We start from the raw sequence: 19990 nt of genomic DNA, 5'->3' as shown, positions 1-19990 counted from the left end.
GAGATGAGTTCTTCCTCCTGCTGTCGGATGGCCGGCACTTCTGGCTGTTTCTCATGGGACGTCATTTATTTGTTCAGTTATTCATTCACCCTTTGATTGAGTGCCTACTGTGTGCCAGGCACTGTTCTAGTCTCTGGGGATCCATCGGTGAAAAACAAACATCCCTACTCTCATGAGGTTTACTCATTAGGTGAAAATGAATAATAAGATAAATCTGTGGTAGGAAGAAAAAACAAAGCATGGTTCCTGGCTATGCATCAACTGACAACAGTGAACAGATCAGTAAGGCCAAACATTTATACAGGAGCCACTTTGCAGCAATTTGAGCTTTCAAATAATAATAGTGATGGATTTCAATATAGTGAAGAAATCTTAAATCCATGAATCTATGCTGATTAAATAATTCCATACATACATCCAAATAGGAAAAGGGAAAGTTCTTTTCTAGCAAAGAATGCAACCAATAAATGTAGAAGAAATGGAAATACAAGTTGTTATTCAGTAGCTGTCACAGAGGGGGCTGATTCAGGTGATAGCTATCAAAGGAAGGCAGGTGGATAGAGGGCGTATGTGAAACAGGCTATTGGTGCATTCTTGGAATATCTCCCAAGGAAATACTAGCAAGTCATTGGAGGGAAATGATGACTTTATCGTAGAGATATATCATAGAGACACCAGCCTGACCAGTAAAGCAAGATTCCTATCACAAGTGGAGTAAAAGGGTCTACACTGCGTGCCCTCTGGGGCGATGCCCTGGGGATGCCCAGCTTCATTGTGTGTTCCTGCCAGGACAGCATCTCCTGCTGAATGCCAGGCCTGTAATCTTTGAAATTGCATGAAGACATGAAAAATGTGGAAGGATGAAGGAACTGTTCCGGGTGGCAAGAGACTGAAGAGACCTTTGAGATGAAATGCCGCATTCCAGTCACCAGATCAGCATGAGCACCATCTGGGAACTTTTTGGAAATTCAGAGCTTTGGGGCCAGTGCTGTAGCACAGTGAGTTAAGCCTCTGCCTGCAGCGACGGCATCCCATTTGGGCACCGGTTCCAGTCCCAGCTCCTCCACTTCTGTCCAGCTCTCTGCTGGCGGCCTAGGAAAACAGTGGAAGGTGGCTCAAGTGCTTGGGCCCCTGCAGCACCCACAAGGCATACCCTGAGGAAGCTCTTAGCTCCTGACTTCAGATCAATTTGAGGATTGAACCAGCAGATGGAAGACCTCTCTGTCTCTCCTCTCTCTGTTGTTAACTCTGCCTCTCAAATAAATACATTTTTTAATTTTAAAAAGAAATGCAAAGCCTTCCATCCTCCTGTACCCACTGGATCCTAATCTACACTTTAACAAGATCCCAGAGATCCCTGTGCACATTTAACGTTGAGAGTGGCCAGAGCAGTGGATAGCAGTTCCCAAACACAAGGCTTTATCATAATCACTTAGGAAAACTTTTTATGAGGACAGATTCCTACTCCCAGATCTACTGAATCAGATGCCCAAATGATGGAATCTGCAACTGGGTATTTTTAAGAATCTCTCCCAGATACATTTGAGACTCACTGGAATCTAAATGGTATTGTCTCTGCAGGGGTGGCCAAAGCAGGGCTCATTCCACTTGGGCCTTGAAACAGGTTGGAGAACCAAATAAATCACTGTGGTTCCTGCTCTAAGCACCAAGGCATGACCTCAAACTAATACTTTAATGCAGGAGTGGAATGTAAATAAATATTGCTCGTTCATATTTCAGGAGTTTTCTAGAACATTTAAGTGGATTTGAAAAATACTTTTTAAAGGATTGTTTGTACAAACATCATACTCTTTCCAGTCCTTGTTTGGCATAGAGTTTAATCAGATTTAAAATGGAGAGTGTTCTCTGTAAGGTTGTGTGTTTCTTTTCTTCCAGGGCATGTAAGACAGGACATCTGGGTTTTATCATTAAAATACTAAAACACGTCCAGCATTTTTTTTTAGGAAATTTGGACCTGAGTTTATATGCTACAGGTGTTGGATATATTTGATAGAAGGCTAGAGTTTCTTCATTTAGAGTTAAAAGGAATAAAAAGTATGCATAACAATTTTGTTTTCGAAGTCTTTAGAGCTTTTTAAATTTTTGAACTGTGTTTTCTAACACTTAGGAAAATACGAGAAAATAGAAATCTTTTATTCAATTCTATATGAAAATCTAGTCTTCAGATATTCCCTTTTATATTATATACTCAATCCTCATCAACTCCAAAAAATTTGCTTTTGCTCTTTTGTTGACCTCTGTCCATTTGCCTTTTGTAACTCATGGACGTTAAATGCATTGTCCTTTACCAATTTCTTCCCTGTCCCGTGAGAGATGTAAGAACGTAAGATGGGATGGATGAGATTGGATGTGTGTAGACATAGTCTATGCACGAGTATAAGAAGTGATGCTCTCCAGTAGAGACCAGCAGGGACTGAATGGTGGAGCAGCAAAGGAGACTTAATAAGACATTTTTAAAATTGTAATTTCCAGGTTCAAAAAAACACCACACTAAATGTAAGTGCCTCACAAAACCAAAGGCCATAGCTGGTAATGCTATCCATACAGGCACCTGTTAACGCTGGGAAAATCATCTAACCTTCCTCTTGTACTTACAAATGTGTGAAAGCACTTTCATATTCTTCCCTTTAATTGTCCAGTCCTGTAAACTAAGTATTGCTCGTGGGCCTGCTCTACACTGGAGGCCTAGGAGAGAGGTTAAGTCACTGACCTCCTATCACTGAGGTAGGAGAAGTTAGAAGTGAGACTTGAGGCCAGCACCTCTGACCTCAGACCTGGGCTCCCCCGCTGCATCCAGCACAAATGTTTGTCCCACCCTCATGCCAACAGCATGGTCTTCTCTTGTTGTCTTTGGACTTTGTTTTCTTGGGTTTGCTTTTTTGAGTAGAATTAATACTTTCCAATACTTGATTTTTTTATTTTACTTCTCCATGTTTGTCTTCTACATCCTAAGCATTTCTCAAGCAAATAGTTCTGTAAAGAGATGTCCTGAGCCAGATAGAAACCACATCTTTGCCCCTCTGTGGTCAAAACTCACCTTTCTCTACGAGAAAGGGCAGGTTGGTATTTGGCCCCCAACAGTTCTGTCACTCATTCATACAGGAACTTTCAGTATCACACACATGCACACACACACACCAAAAATGCAGGCATTAGCTTCTGCCCACTCAGCAAAATCACTCCAAGGTTCTGCCAGCTGCAGGGCGCAGTGTCCCAGATAGCTCCCTTTTTGAACTTCTACAGCTCCTAATCTTGGGCTTTTGCCTGCTGGACTGTTAATCAGGGTCCCCAGCCCATAGCGCACAGCCGTAAGCAGCTGCTCCCTCCCTTCCTAAAACAGATCCTAACCAGAGTTTTCCCTGAAGGGCTCTTCCTGCCGGCTTCCTCCCCTCCCGGAAGCAGGGGAAACCCCTCCTCCCCCTCTCCTCCAATCCCTAATGAAGACAGATCACCCTGGTTCTCCTCAGGCCTCCCTGCTAGCTCCCGACCCCACGTCTGCAGTCTCTGCCCATAGCCCCTCCCTCTGCTGGGCGCAGCTGGCATCCCAGCAGGGTTGTGGTTCTGCAGACACACCTGCCGCCACAGCCACCTCTTGGACCCTGCTTGGCCTGCTAAGGCCTGGGCCTTGGCTGGCCTTGGTCTGTGCGCTCTTGTTTGCCTTTGTGCCTCCTGCTGCTTCTCCCTTTTCTTCCTTTTCTCTTGCCTAAGCAGGACCATCATCCCCTAGGCGCCCTGAGTTAGGGTCTTCAGCAACTGCTGCTCCAACTCTCCCCCTCATCTTCACCATCAGAGCGGTGAGCTCCTCCTGGTTAGGCACTACCTCTTTGCCCAGTGTAACCTGACTCTGAGGCCCAGAGAGGGAGGGTGCGTGAGGGTGCATTAGATCCTCTTCTGACCCAGACCCCAGCAGATGGATGACCGTGGGCCATGCTGCGGTCAGGAGACCTGGGCTCTAGCCCCTGCCCTGCCACCTGTTAGCTGGGTGGCTGTTGCACGTCACCTGCCCTCTCTGGCCATCTGTGTCTTCATCGATCCAGTAACGGGATTGAATTAGATGATGTCTGAGGTCCTTTCCGGATCAGACGTTCTAAGGCCCGCTGATTGATTTGTCATCATGTTCTGTTGCAGAACCCCATGGCTGCGTGCTGCTCTGCTCTCTGGGCTACTTCCTCATGATAGCCTTGGCTGCCCTTGGGCCTTAAATGTCTTCATGTTGGGTGATAGGGAAAATGTGTTTTGTGTCTTGGTTTTAGAATTCTTCCTGTGACATATTGATTCTGGCGTTTCGGATGTCTCTACCTCCCACAGCCCCCTCCCCAGCAGTTTCTAGAAATGAGGGGGTGTGTTTGGGCCAGTTGCAGGTGGAAAATCCACAGAATGGCCAGGGGTGATGAACTGCTGGCAGTGCTCATTTCGGGAGGGACCCAGTGCCAATATGCCAGGGTTCTTCTACATGTTAATTAGTATTTCTTTGGCAGGAAATAATCTGTGGTCAAAAGGACTTGGGAAACACTGAGTATTAGTTCCTTCTTGGAGCTTTATCACACACATTAGCATAGTAAATTTCCAAGAAAAACAACTTTTATATATATAATCTAGCATTTGCACTTAACATGGAGAGGAGCATGTGCCCTGGAACCCGGTTTGGGAAACAGTGCCACAGAACATTACTGACTGATTTCTCTCTGGGGTCTGTGGGACAGACAGGGATTACAACAACTGCTGGAATATTTCTTGAGCACCTACTATGTGCAGAACATGTGAGAGTAATTCAACATTGGCAGATCCAGTGTCAACCCATCCAGATTTCAAAATCGGATGCCGTAGAGGGACAGGCACATGTGCTCTCAGGCAGGTCAACACGCGAGACAAATGAAGCATCAAGCGCGGTTTGGAAGTGCTGGAGCCAGGCCACGGGCGGGTGTCTGACTTCCCGGATGGAATTCCAAGAGCTCTCAGCTGTCGGTCTCAAGTTTCTCTGCTTTGCTCCACCGGGCAATTACCACTCACCAGTTACACGATCTCATCACAGGACATTTTTATAGATTAGGTCGATGGTGAGGCATTTTGGAGTAATTTCATCCTGTGCCGAACATTCTAGAAGGTTTGCCTTTCATGTCTGGCTCTGTTGGTTGTTATTCAGAGTTGGCATCTGTCCCTTCCCCAGAAAAGGTGACCTCCTTTTCACATAGCAAGGAAGATGTGGAACTGGCCGGTGTCGTGTGATGGGGTTTGATCTCACTCCATCGGATGTTGTAACTAACTGCCGTCCAGAGTGCCTGATGCTTCCTGGACAGAGGCCCTGGGTTCTGAGGGTGCCTGCCCTTTGGGAAGCTGTGTGCGATGCACTGTTTTCCCAAGACTTCCTGGACCTACCACGCCGCATCTGTGCATCCTCACTTCCCGACCGAGCCCTCCCCTGCACCCCTGCCCTCTCCTGCTTCCCACCCCTTGCCGCCAGCTGCCCTTATTCATGAACATTTTCCTGCCCCTTCTCTTCCCTCTGCCTCCCCTCCCTGGCCTCTTTACGATAAGGGATTGTTCTTTTGGAAGCTCCAGCCCTTGGGAAGTCTCTCTTTCTACTGTAGTAAAAAAGTCAACACTGTTTCCACAATGCTCCACCTTGACGAAGGAGCTGCTTGTTACTTTTCATTATCAATACGAGTTGACATTTATTGGCTACGTCCTGCCCTCTATGCACCAGAGCCTTTTTTATGTACTATCCTTTTATTAGGCACCACCCCTTAGGACACAGCACATTTTATAAATATAAATTGGGTCTCAGGATAGGGAAGAAAGTTGCTCCAGGTTACAGCAACAACCAACGGCAGAGCCAAGAAACAAACCTGCATTTCTTTTGTTCCAGATCCCATGCTCCTCCCCGTTGTGTACCCCATCCTGCCCCCCTAGGCACACACCTTCCTCCCCACCAGCAGATAGAATTCACGTTTCCATCAGCTTTGTGTAAGCTTCACTCCCTGAAGCTCACCCCCATACATAGGTACCAGACAGCTGATTTCATTATCGTCTCAGCGATGTATTCTGTTTGCTTGCTGGCATCCACACAGCCAGCTTCTAATTGATCTCTGCGGGGCCCAGTATCCCTCATTTCTTCTTTTTTTTTAAGATTTATTTATTTATTTGAAAGAGTTAAACAGAGAGAGGAGAGGCCGAGAGAGAGAGAGAGAGAGAGAGAGAGAGAGAGAGGTCCTCCATCTGCTGGTTCACTCCCCATTTAGCCACAATGGCCGGAGCTGCACGGATCCAAAGCCAGGAGCCAGGAGCTTCTTCCTGGTCTCCCATGTGGGTGCAGGGGCCCAAGGACTTAGGCCATCTTCTACTGCTTTCCCAGGCCATAGCAGAGAGCTGGATTGGAAGTGGAGCAGCCAGGACACAAACCAGCACCCATATGGGGTGCCAGTGCTTCAGGCCTTGGCGTTAACCCGCTGCGCCACAGCGTCGGCCCTCAAGTATCCCACATTTCTTCACACTCCGTGTCTTCAAGGCAATGTACTCCAATGCATGCAGCCCATTTTATTTCTTTCCATTCTCTCCTGCCTGTTGATCATTAGCACCCATGTGGTGGTCAGTCTCCTGCTACTTGCTCACCGTCCACATTACAATTGGTAAAACTCGTGTGCAGTTTTGCTTCCCTGTGGCAGGTGCCTGCCTGCCCTAGGGCCCAGAGTGATTTGCAACCTCTGTGACCTTTCTGTCCTGCTCCCAGGCCCTGGAAGGCAACCTTCACTTACTGCCTTTCCCCAGGCAGTGTGGCCTGTGGCCGGTGGCCTCCCCATCTGGGAGACTTGAGTCAGTCACTCTCTGTCTGTAATCCAGGAAACCTGCAAAATGGTGAGATCAGCCATCCCTGCCCGGTCCTCTAAGGGGAATGAAGTCCTCTGGTCAGGGGCTCAATGCCCATCGGCCATGGCTCCCTGGGTATCCTTTCCTGGCGCTGGTCTTTTGAGCCTCTTGGGCAAAGAGCAAGCTGGCAAGTGACTACGAAGGGGCTGTCAGCTCCAAGGTAAATGCCCTTGCCTCACCTCCCACACTGCAGTCCCAGATGCCCTGGGCCACTCCAGGGCTGAGCAATCTTCTGGGAATGGCAGCTCCATCAAGGAGTCAGCTATTATGTGCGTGTGGGTTTTTTTTTTTAAAGGTCTATTTATTTTTATTTGAAAGAGTTACAGAGAGGGAGAGGAAGAGACAGAAAGATCTTCACCAACTGGTTCACTCCCCAAATGGCCACAACAGCCAGGGCTGGGCCAGGCCAAAGCCAGGAGTCAGGAGCTTCTTCTAGGTCTCCCGCGTGGGTGCAGGTGCTCAAGCACTTGGGCCATCTTCTGCTTTCCCAGATACATTAACAGTGAGCTGGGTTGGAAGTGCAGCAGCCAGGGATCAAACTGGCACCCATGTGGGTAGCTGGCATCATAGGCAGCAGCTTAACCCGGACACCACAGCACCCGCCACTGCTGCTGTGTGTGTTTAATGCATAACTTAGAACAAAGTTACTGAGTTCCTGCCATGCATGCCAGGAAACAGATGAAGGACAAGGCCTGCCTGCAAGGAGCTCCCACTCCAGTGGTGGGACCAGGAGGGTGGTGGTGACAGCGCAGTATAATAAGTGCATAATCAAGTCATGTTAGCACCCACTAACTATCTCAGGGTTCAGGGAAGGCTTCCTGGAGGAGATGACATCTGTGCTACTTGGAAGCCAGTAGGGTAGAGGGACAGAAGGTGAAGGTCAAGCACCAGGGGCAGGGTGAGTTTGAGGAGCCTTTGGAAATACCCAGTTCATTCTTGAATGCATGAGGCAAGATAGACAGCAGCAGAGAGGTGGTGGGTAGAGGAAGGGTAGTATCCAGGGAGAGCATGCAGCAGCAGGGAGGAGTCTAGGAGAGCCACGAGGAGCACCAGTGTCCCAGAGCCAACTTCGGCAGCTGAGTACATGTGACGAGCATGGGCTCTGGGACTGGGCTGCCCGAGTGGGGGTCCCACCTCCAGCACTTACTACCTTTGTGACCTCAGACAAGTGACTCAGCCTCCCTGTACTTTAGTTTCATGATCGAAGTGGGATGATGATGGTACCTTCCTCATTCAGGAAAGGAGAGCACCCTAGGAACCAGGGGAGGGACAGGTGTGCCAGGTGTGCTGGGTGGTGTGCCAATGCCACCGTCTCCCGGCACCGCCAGGACTGTGTCTCCCTTACTAACTGCACCCCAGTGCTCAGAACAGGGCCCGCTGGATCCTTGAGAGTAGACTCTCAGTAGTGGCTCACTCAACATTACCCCAGCTTAGCAGGAATGAGGGTGCTTCAGGGACCAGGCACCCAGGCGGTGGCAGCAGCTCGGTGAGCAGATTTCCTAGGGAGAACTCCTGGCTTTCTCTGCCTCTGCCGCAGACCCCTTCTCCTGTATTCTGTTTCCTGTCTTCACTCTTTAGTACAGGAGGACCCTGCCTATTCTGCCTGTCATAGAAAGTTTAAATATAATTTTGCTGATGTTTTTAAAAAATTTATTTTAATTTTTAATTCATTTTTAAGAGATTCAATGTGACTTGTAGGAAACTTAAATTTTTAGAAGGATGACAGAGTAGAAACATTGGTAAATAGTTGCAAGTGCCAACACCACATTCTCTGCAGTTTGTCAGAACTCTAACATTCTGTTTCCAGAGGAGATGCATCTCTCAGACCTTTAGCTGAGCTCCTCGTGATCATTGCTGAGAACAATTCTCTGCCCACCGGATCAAGGCAGTGGTCTAGGGCTCAAAGCTATAAATAATTTACTTTTGAGTATAATCCTCATAAGAGAAAAATGGAAGGTAATGGAGCATGGTGCTTTAAAAGCCCAGGTTTATTGGCGTGGCTCATTCCCAGTTCACAGGAGTATAACCTGGGGCAAGCTTGTTTAGCCACTCTGGGCCTCAGTTTCCTCATTCACAAAATGGCAACAGTATTGCTACCAGCCATGTGAGACTAAGAAGATTAAATGAGATATGCAGTATCCTCCTGACAAGTATATGCTCAACCCATGCACACTGTTGCTGTGATCATCAAAATCATGCAGAGAGGAAAAGAATGAAATTCATAAATGATCCTGCAATGAGATCAAGATAGTTTGGAGAAAACATCTCACTTACATTATGCTTTTTATGTAAACTGTTATGGATTTTAATCCCATCACATTAAAATAGGAGAGATAACCAAGACCCGATTTATTCTAGGGCTACTAGTAAATTCTTGCGTAAGAAACAGTAGAAAATGATGAGATGAGTCTTGCTTTTGGCGATCACTTAATAATGGCTTCGGAATGAATGACCCATTCAGTTGAGTGTATGTATTCTTCAGCTTTGTGTTACTACACTGAAATAGCTGAGGCAACTGACTTATAAAGAAAGAAGGTTTATTTCAGCTTCTGGTTTTGGAAGTTCACAGTTCAAGATCGGGTAGCTCCATTGGTTCAGCCTCTGGTGAGAACATTCCTGCTGGCCAAGGCCTGAGGTGGCACAGAGTGTCATATGGCAAGAGGGAGTGTGCATGCGTCCACGCTTCTCCTTACAGGAGTACCATCATTCGATCACTGGGGCTCTACCCTAATGACCTCATCCAATCACATCACTTCCTGAAGGTTCCAACTCTAATCATCATGATGGAATTAAGTTTCCTCCCTGTTAGAACCATTAACATAAGACCTTGAGAACCAAGGGGACAAGTATTCAAACACTGGCAGTATGGTAAAAAAGAGGATAACATAGCATGCGTAGCTGTTGGCAGTTCTCCAAAGTTTGTGGTTTTGTGTATCTTAATCAAAATATTTTCCCTAGTTGTTGTTAAGACAGTAAATAACTCCAGTGGATTTATAAGTTAATTTCTCAGTATTGTGGAAATTTATAGTTGAAGTACTTGGGAATAAGTAACTATCTTTTGCAAACTATGGGCAAGACATTCTGTAAATGATAGGAAGATGGCCAAAATAAGTTGCTCCCTGCCCTTGAAGAGTTGGCAATTCAGAGAAGACGGACATTCACACAACTGGCTTGGTTGCCAAGTAGAGTATGCCTTCTTACCTTTTTTATGCTTGCTCCATTCATTCCTGCCCCCAGCCTAGCATAGCTCCCTGCAAATGTATAGGCATGCAGTAACTGTGGGAAGATTAAGCACTATTACAGACACATCAATAAAATGCTTTGGGAGGGCACCTGGGACCAAGAAATGGAAGAAAGACCTGCCTTCCAAAGATGGAGGCACATAAATGAGTAAAGTTGGCCTTGTAGTCATCCCATCATAATATCAAGCATTTTGCTATTTTATTACTTGCATAAATGCTTTTCTCCCATGGGGCTCCAAGCTATGCAAGATTGAGTGCCATGGCACACAGTACACAGTAGGTACTCAATAAGTGTCTCTTAGAAAGCGGAAGGGCCATCTCAAGCCAAGATGTATTTGTCAAAACTTTTCTTCAAATGCAAATGAAGAGCAGCTTGACTCAAACTTGCTGAAACCAAAAGAGTACATAGAGCTGCCGGAAACTTCCAGGTCTGGTTAAATCTAAGAATCTGACCAATGACCTCTAGAACAGCTACCTTCTACCTCTATGTTGATGTCATCCTCAGGCAGGTTCTCCTGATACTGTAACAATGATAGTTATAAAGAGCCCCAAGCTTTTATCTTTTTAGCTTATGATTCCAATGAAAGGACTGTGTCTCTTTTCCTGATAGTGCTAAAAGACTCAAGGAGGACTCTAGTTGGCTTGGTTTGAGTCATATACCAATGTTTGAACAAATCGTTGAGGCCTACCTTGCGATTAGGAGTATAGTTAGTGCCATACTATCTTGATAGATTAAGATAGGGAGATGTGACACAAATATTGGGCAAAAGAAATAAACAGACTTCCTGTATAGTCACAACACAAGGAATCAGATTTTTTAAAAAATGGCCTAGAGCTAAGAATAGCTATAGAATAGAAAATGACCCGTGCAGTCGGATTGGAATGACAGACAGACACATGGTGGGCAACAGTAAGAGCAAATACTGCAGAAGCAAACTAGATTAGATGGTGCCAACTGTGAAGGCCACAAAGAGATTTTGAGTTTTATCTGAAATCAGCTGTGATGTGATCTGTGGGAAGGGGGCATGGGTATAAAACAAGCTTCTGAAGAAGCCACCTTTGGCTGTTTCCATTCCCCTTCCCATCCCCCACCCCCTGTGTCCCTTCCAAGTAAAGAGTCACCAGTGGCACCTCGCCAAGCAGAACAAGTTCAAGAGACTCTTCTGCAGGCACTTCATGTCAAGGAGGATGCTGGGCGTGGGAAACACAGTGGCTACAGCCTCACAGTTGGGGCCCTGGCATGAGGAAGTCATGACCTGCACTGCTGGACTGTTGTGGAAATTGGTCTCTGAAGGTAGCGTAAGAATACGCACACACATGCACGCACGCACTCCAGGGTACTTCAAAAAGCTCACAGAAAAAAATGGAATTAAAAGGTAAGTTTATTTTGTTGCAAAACATTCTACATCTAAGCATAATTTCATAGTTTTTAATACACATTTTCAATGAACTTTTTGAAGTCTATGTGTGTGTGCAGAGAGCGAGACAGAAAGGATATGGCAATTATAATAAAAATAAACATATTTGCTTTATAGCAAGGAGTCAGGGAGGCCTTCAGAGAAGAGATAATGTGAGCTATCGTTCTGTTAGGAAGATTGGACTCGGGGCACAAACGCTTCTCTAGCAATCACAGACTCTGTGGTCCAGCTTTGCTGTAATCAGGGAGTGGGACTTGGAGACGCCTCTCTGCAGGACTTCTGTGTCCTATTCCCTGGAAGTCAGCCTCTCTCCAGCTTGGGTGGTGATATTGACAGTGGTGGGGAGCAGCAGCCGTAGCAGGAGTCACAATAGTAGATGTTATTGAGCCCTTAACTATGCTAAGGGCCATGTTGAGATCGTTAGATACGTTCTCCAGTTTCATCCTCACGGTAATTTTATGAGTAAAATTTCATTTTACTGAAAGGGGAGTTGAGACTCGAAGCACTTGGGTGGCTTGTTTCAGGGTGTGTACAAGGGAATGGTGGGACCCAGATCCACTCACCACCTCCACTGCTCATGTTCTCTACCAACTGGGCTATGGTTCTGGTCTCAGGTCCACTTAGCTCAGTGGGGCCAGAAAAGATGATGGACAGCATTGGTCTAGTGCTACAGAAATGGTGCTTTCTGGTTTGAGGCCCCTGGGTAGAGAGGGAGGATGCTGAACTCTTGGACTAGTTCTCAAACTTCAGTGCACACAAGAATCACCAGGGAGTTTGTCTAAAATGCAGATTGCCAGGCTCGGCCTTTAGAAAGTCGGATTTCTAGGTTGAGTGAGACCTTGGGACCTGCATTTGAACAAACACCCTATCACCGCCACTGTTAGTTCCTATTATTATATGAGTACCCCACCACTAAGCACTGCCTAGGCAGGCATCTGTGTGTGTGTGTGTGTGTGTGTGTGTGCTGCCCATTAATCACTTGAGAAGAGATTTACCTAAACTTTCATTGTATTCTGTGAGCTTCACCACTTGAGCCTGCTTTGCAGTTTGGGTGACAAGACACTCATTACAAAGGATCCTCTTCCTAAGCAAGCATTTTCCTCAGCATATTGGAAAGATTTTTGGCACAAAGTCATTTGTCTTCTCTTTCTGGACCTGGGAACTGCAATAGGAAATGTCCGGGCCGTTTCCCAAATATAATCCCTGAATGCTGGGAGGCTGAGAATCCTGCCTGCCCACAGCCCCCTGGGACTGAGGGTGGCTTGCCTGTTGGCCCGATGCACTGAGCATCCCCATACTAGAAATGTGGGAAAGATGGTCTCTGTCCTTGAGGACTTAGGGTCTGTAGGGGGAGATGAAACTGACGCATGTGAAAGAGGCAGGCCCACAAATAGAACAAAAATAGACCAGATGCAAAGCCAGGCGTGGTGAGAATCCAAGAATCCAGAGGGAACTTTGGACACAAGGTCCTGCTTTAAGTCAGAGAGAAATGGGAAGAAAGTAAAAGCAAGCTGTTAGGTGAACCCTCAGGAAAGCCTTCCCAGGGGAGGCAAGTGTCAGTCATTCATTCACTCGCTTGCTGATGCCCCAGAAGACTTACAGAGGGCGGGTCCTGGCTGGTCGCTGACACTGCTACCTACCTGTGCCTGTCTTTATGGGGAGCACGGCACTAAAGGTGTATGGAGGACGGGGCGATGTGGGGCACCAGAACATGCGGGACATGTGGACGCTGCCAAGGTGGGGAGTCGAGGAGATCCTGCTCAAGAGTGATGTTCCGTCAGCCTCCTGAAGCCAGCCTCATCCAGGTACAAAGGAGGCCCCACCCTGGTGCCCTACACACCTTGTCTGCCAGTGTGGAAGCCTCAGGCCTCCATTCCACACCCTGTCCACACTCCACTGGGACCCCACGGCCAGCCTTTAGGCCTAGGAGGTACAGGCCACGCCGAGGAGGATGCATTCAGATAAGAGACCCTTGCAGGCCAGAGGCAGACCTGAGGCTTTTTCATCAGGGGATTTTGGAGTCCTGGACCTACAGGGGGACATGATGCACAAGTGAAGACATAGCCTGTGAGCCGACTTGTCCCCTGCACCCCATGGGCTGGTTGTCTGTTGAGGGGGCACAGCTGGGCAAGGACTAAGGGGGCCTTCGGAAGCTTGGGCCCAGGGCGGAGTGCTGACCGCAGGTCTGAGGCCACTCCCTGAAGGGTGAGAGGGAGTTAGCTCAGTGACAAGCCGAGCGGGTGGGAGGAACAGCTGGTGCAAGATTCCTGAGGCGGTGGGAAGACGCCTGCTTTACTCCCTTAGCCACAGAAGGGTCGGGGAGAGGTGAGGTGAAGTTGGAGAATGGGTGCGGTCAAGATTCAGCTTCGCAGAGGACACAGGCGAGACCCGTGGACCAGGGAAAGGTCGTTTTGACTGGTATCAGAACATCCCTTCCCATCTGAGCTGGAGTGGTGCCAACAGGTGTTTGCTCTGAGGAGAGACAGGCAGCTGTTCAGTTTGGCAAGGCCTGAAAGAACTGAGCCAGGCACAGGAAGGGAAAGCAGTAATTGCGGAGGAGTTGTGAGCATGGGCCACAGGGCTGGGATGGTCAAGGTTAGCCAGGGCCTTCTGCGAGAAGCTCTTCAAGAAGTGGGAGAAGGGCCAGTGCTGCAGCACAGTCAGCCAAGCCTCTGCCTGCGGCACCGGCATCCCATATGGGCACTGACTTGTGTCCCTGCTGCTCCTCTTCCAATCCAGCTCCCTGCTGATGGCCTGGGAAAGCAGTGGAAGATGGCCTAAGTACTTGAGCCTCTACACCCGTATGGAAGACCCAGAAGAAGCTCCTGGTTCCTGGTTTCGGGTCAGCCCAATTCTGGCTGTTGTGGCCATTTAGGGAGTAAGCCAGAAGACATTTCTCTGTTTCTCCCTCTCTGTAATTCTACCTCTCTAAAAATCTTAAAAAAAAAAAAAAAAAAAAAAAAAAAGAATTGGGAGACTGAGTGTTGTGTGCTGACCATTGGTGGAGGGAAAATGCTCAGCCCCAGTTCACACCTTTCTGCTGTAGGGGAGCTCCCAACATGAGAGCCAGAACACTTCATGCAATTTTTGTATTATTTTGTGTCCTAAAACTCCTGAACTGGCAGTGCATCCCATTTTCCATTAATAAATGTGCATTGGGTAACATTTTGACATTTGTTTGTTTCTTTCATAATTGGCTATGATAATATTAACACTTAATACCTATAAAATTATGAATATACTGAGTGGTAGTAAGAATTGTCCCTGATGCTTGTAAGCAGATGTTGGGGTGTGTGTGTGTGTGTGTGTGTGTGTGTGTGTTTATAACACTGCTTATATAATCTCAACAACCGGGACCCTGGGGACTCTTACTCGGTGATGGAACAGTTGGTTTAAATTAGTTTTCCATGTGAAATATGGTACCACTTTTTTTCCCTGGCATTGTGGGAAAGTATATAGAAAATAATCTGACTGATAGAAAACAAATCTGAATGCACTGAGATACAAGCCTGGTGGTCTCCCATACTCTATGAAGCTGGCCTCTGGGGTGGCAGGGTGTTGGGGGGAGATGAGTTAACCCTTTCCTGTCCCTTGAGTCTCTGCAAGAAGCCAGAAGAGGGTGAATGAAGGGTGACTTTCCCAAGACCCTGATTTGCCATCAGTTTCAATGGGAAAGGAGAGGAAGACTTGAAACAAATATAACCAGAGGCCTGCACACTAATGAATTGAGTGACTTTGAAGAATTATTTTAACTTTTCAGGTTCTTGTATTTATTTGTAAGGAGAATGATTTTAATTTCCAACTTAGAGTCAACAGTGTGAGGATTCTAAGTGTTTGCTAATGATTATCTTTTGTAGGATAGGACCCATCAAAAACAAGTCAGACTGGGGCTAGCATTGCAGAGTAGTTGGTAAGGCTGCCACCTACGATGCTGATGTCCCACATAGATGTTGGTTTTTATCCCGCCTGTTCCACTTTCAATCCAGCTCCCTGCTAAAGGCCTGGGAAAAGCAGCAGAAGACGGCCCAAGTGTTGGAGTCCCTGCCACCCATGTGGGGGACATGGAGGATGCTCCTGGTTCCTGGCTTTGGCTCAGCCCAGCCCTGGCCTTTGCGGCCTTCTGGGAAGTAATTGAACAGATGGAGAATCAATCAATTTCTCTCTCTCTCTGTGACTTTCACATAAACAAAATTTAAAAAAAAAAAAAAAAAGCAAATCAGACTTAAGGAAGAATTGTACAGTAACACCAAAAGTCAGTCTCTACTGACAAAATAATCTCTTGCTCTAGCTGGCCAGGAATTCAAAAAAGTGGCTTTGAACTGAGTAAATTGGTGAGGGGACAAGATATGGACATGGTAAGCAGGGGATTTCCCTGTGCCTGCAAGCGAAGGAATGGCCCTGGGACTTCTAGAACGTTCTTGAAATGATCATGAGCAGGGCTTATCCTAGGACTCCGATTCAAGTTCTGCTGTCCTGTTTTTGCCTCAGGATCCAACAACATGCAGAGCAGGTGGAGAGCACAGGTGCATGCTGGGAGCCTATCACATTTTACGCTAGCCTATGTCAGAAAGCACATAAGCTGTGTCAGTTATTCCAGTGCTCTTGGCTGGTACCAGAGTATAGCCCTATTTTTGTGGCTGAAATTCCCTGTTTCTACTATTTTCCTATTTTCCTTTTTGTAAATATTTTATTAATTTATTTGATAGGCAGAGTTATATAGAGAGAGGCAGAGGCAGAGGCAGAGAGAGAGGTCTTCCATCCAATGGTTCACTCCCCAGATGGCCCAACAGCCAGAGCTGGGTCAATCCAACGCCAGGAACCAGGAGCTTCTTCCGGGTCCCCTATGTGGGTGCAGGGACCCAAGCACTTGGTCCATCTTCATCTGCTTTCCCAGGCCATAGCAGAGAGCTGGATCAGAAGAGAAGCAGCCAGGACATGAACCAGCGCCCATATGGGATGCTGGTGCTACAGGTGGAGGCTTAGCCTATTGCACCACAGCTGTTAGTTTCTGTGTAGAGATAGGAAAGAACATTAATCCCTCACATTCTAGATTTTTTTTTCATTTCTTTAAATATTTTTGGGGTGTCTTGGTATCTTTGTATCTTCTTTCATTCTAGCTTTGTCTTCAAATGTGCGGTTCAAATTGAGTTACTAGAAGAACTGCCAGGACCAAGTTTACGGAAACTGAGCCTCCATCAGAGGAAGGAATACCAGCCTTGGAGTCCTAGTTTTGACATCAACAAGAATTGTGGCCTCAGAAAGTCACATTTCCCATAAGACATAGATTCTTGATCTGGGAAGGAAAGGGGTTAGACTGCCCTCCGTGGTTACTTTCAGTGCTAAATACATTAATTCTTGCCATTCTATCAACATGTGGGCAGTGCGCCCTCGGCCTTGAACTCTCGTTTTCTAGGTCACCATGAACTCTCTGTCCAGGCCTCACTGTCCCTCAGGCCAGGGAAAACAGTTGCTTCCCAGATTTCAGCGCTGTTGCTGAACCGAGGGCAGCTAATGGGGCCAGGTGGGCTCAAGACCAAGGCTTTAGTTTGTTAACAACTGAGGCTGTCAACCCAGATGGTAGCCAGGATGGAAAATTAGCTTAGATAAACACTGTTGCCCAAGCACCTAAGTAGAGGGGGCAACCAAATATGGGGGTACTTCAAAATGTTCATGGACAATAGAATTAAAAGATTAAGTTGGAGATGGATATTTGGCACAAGTGTTAAGACACTGCTTGGGATAGCTGTGGCCTATATCAGGTATCCTCCTCTTCTGATCCAGCTTCCTGCTAAATCCCTGGGAGGAGCAGATGATGAACAAGTACTTGAGTGCCTGCTACCCAAGTGAGAGACCTAGACTGCATTTGGGGTTCCTGGCCCAGCCCTGGCTGTTATAGGCATTTAAGGAGTGAACTAGCAGTTAGAAGATCTATATCTCTTTCTGTGTGTTCTCTGCCTATCAATAAATATACACATAAATAAATAAATATTTTTTTATAAAAACATGGGTTTTGGGACCGATGCTGTGGATCCAGTTTGAGACCCAGCTGTTCCACTTCTGATCCAGGTCTCTGCTATGGCCTGGGAAAGCAGTAGAAGATGGCCCAAGTGCTTGGGCCCCTGTACCTGCATGGGAGACCTGGAAGAAGCTCCTGGCTCCTGGCTTCAAATCAGCCCAGCTCTGGCCATTGTGGTCAATTGAAGGGTGAACCAGCTGTTGGAAGATTCTCATTCTCTCTTCCCCCTCCCCCTCCCCTGCCCTCTCTCTCTCTCTGACTCTCTGTAACTCTGCCTTTCAAATAAATAAATAAATATTTAATTAAAAATGTAAGTTTCATTTGATGCAAAAAGATTGAAAGCCATATATAGATTTTTCATAATATGTATTTTCCATGAACTTTGAAAGCCACTCATAATCTTAGAGATTAAGCAGATTATTTAAAGACTGTATATCATAAAGCGGGTATGAATATGGCATATTGCTAAGTAGTATAGTTTGTTTAATAGAAAAAATCATGTCGGAATAAATTTAAGCCCAGAGTTGGAAAGCATCCAAGTTTGTATGTCCAAGTGAAGCATGTGTTCAGTAATTAATAGTGCGACCTGTGGAGCAAACATTCTGAAGTTCAAATCCAGGCATGGCTACTTGTTGATTGAAGACTTTTAGTAAGCCTCTGAGGACAAGGATAGTCCCTGACTCTCAAGACTGTTGACAGAGATAGGTAAAGTGCTTAGAATGGTTCCTGGTGTATAATAGGTGCTCTCTAAGTATTTACTTTTCTCATTATTTTGCCACTTAAAGAATATGCATTTATGAACAATCATTCAAAAATATTTTTGTGTTTTTTTCAATTTGTATTACCTATTTTACTGCTTGATGAATATATTTAATTTTCAGGCAAAGTGCATTGGTTTCATTTAGTCTTGATGCTCAGCAGAAAAATGTATTTCAATCAAAATTACCAATGGGCCTTATTTTCTTATAATCTGATGGAATTGTGTAGATCAAGAGGGGTTTTATGAATTGCTGTCTTCACCCTCCTTATCTTTTTTCTTTTTTAAGATTTATTTATTTTAAAGGCAAGAGTTACAGACAGAAAGGGAGAGACAGAGAGAGAGGTCTCCCCTCTGTTTCACTCCCCAGATGACCACAATGGCTGGGACTGGGCCAGGCCAAACTCAGGAGCCAGCAGCTTCATCTGGGTCTCCCATATTGGGGCAGCATCCCAAGTACTTGGGCCATCTGCTGTTGCTTTCCCAGGCAGTCCTTGGGCCCTGCACCCCCATGGGAGACCAGGAAAAGCACCTGGCTCCTGGCTTTGGATCAGCGCGATGCGCCTGCCGCAGCAGCCATTGTGGGGTGAACCAATGGCAAAGGAAGACCTTTCTCTCTGTCTCGCACTCTCTCACTGTCCACTCTGCCTGTCAAAAATTAAAAAAAAATTAAAAAAAAAAAAACAGGGAGCTGGACGGGAAGTGGAGAAGCCAGTATTCAAACTGGCACCCCAGGATTCATCCCACATATGGGATGCCAACATCGCAAGCAGAGGCTTAACCCACTGTGCCACGACACTGGCCCCTAACCTCTTTATCTTAAGACGAAGATATAGAAACTGAGTAGCTTTCCCAGAATTGTCTATCAAAGCAGTGAAGGAGCTGGGGTATCACTTCAGGGTTCTTGGCTGGATCCTTTGTTTCCTGATAGCAAATTGATTTTTTATTTTCCTGTGGAAAAAAAAAATGTATCAAGCTTCCCAGACACGATTCAGTGCATGCCCCTCTCTGTGTCTTCCAGGTGAGCTCCTGGGTGACGTGGCTGATCCTCACAGCAGGCTCCATGGAGGAGAAGCGGGAAGTCTTCTCTTACCTGGTGCACGTGGCCAAATGCTGCTGGAACATGGGCAACTACAACGCTGTCATGGAGTTCCTGGCTGGCCTCAGGTAGGGACAGTGGGGAAGACAGTTACCCAGCTGTGCTTTCCTCCTACCAGCTAAGTTAAATTCCCCAGAGAGCCACATTTTACCAAGCCAGGCAACTGTAGTGATTATTTAGGGAAATGCATCCTCCTCTTCCAACACCACCAGCCCAAGGCCAGTGACTGTCCCTCATCACAATGTCTGCTCTGATCCCAGGCTCTTGTCCAAGCTAAGTGAAATGACCTGATTCTGTAACCCCTCAGCCCCATTACTGATCCCCCCCTTCCTCTGCCTGCCCCCTAAACCCCATTGTTAACTGATTTCTGCCCAGCTCTGCCCTATTAATTGCCTCAGCACTGTACACTCCTGTCCATCGGCTACCCTTAGTAGTTACAATGGCTAACATCGATAATAAGCATCCAGTAATATTGGTTCCCATTATTATTGAACACTTACCATATGTTAAGCCCAGGCTAGACACACTCCACACACTGGGTATTTTAACTCTCAAAATCACTTTCTGAGCTAG

At 46.6% G+C, this 19990-nt stretch overlaps 1 protein-coding gene across 20 annotated transcripts in view; it reads left to right on the top strand.

The window, feature by feature from the left end:
- Nucleotides 1–19990, top strand: part of PLCE1 (phospholipase C epsilon 1) — a 311578-nt gene that overhangs the window by 190319 nt on the left and 101269 nt on the right. For all 20 annotated transcript variants that reach the window (XR_016222119.1, XR_016222118.1, XR_016222117.1 and 17 more), the window contains exon 4: nt 19340–19485. Coding sequence is in view for 16 of the 20 variants with exons in the window: in XM_051823420.3 (XP_051679380.3) it covers nt 19340–19485 (146 nt within the window). In the remaining 4 variants the exon portion in view is untranslated. The remainder of the gene's footprint in view (nt 1–19339; nt 19486–19990) is intronic.

This window comes from Oryctolagus cuniculus, chromosome 15, assembly GCF_051225735.1.
Source record: "Oryctolagus cuniculus isolate XC-2025 breed Fujian yellow rabbit chromosome 15, ASM5122573v1, whole genome shotgun sequence".
Classification (NCBI taxonomy): Eukaryota; Metazoa; Chordata; class Mammalia; order Lagomorpha; family Leporidae; genus Oryctolagus; species Oryctolagus cuniculus.
The sequence above is the reverse complement of the archived record's forward strand: the minus strand, read 5'-3'. Positions and strand labels throughout refer to the sequence as shown.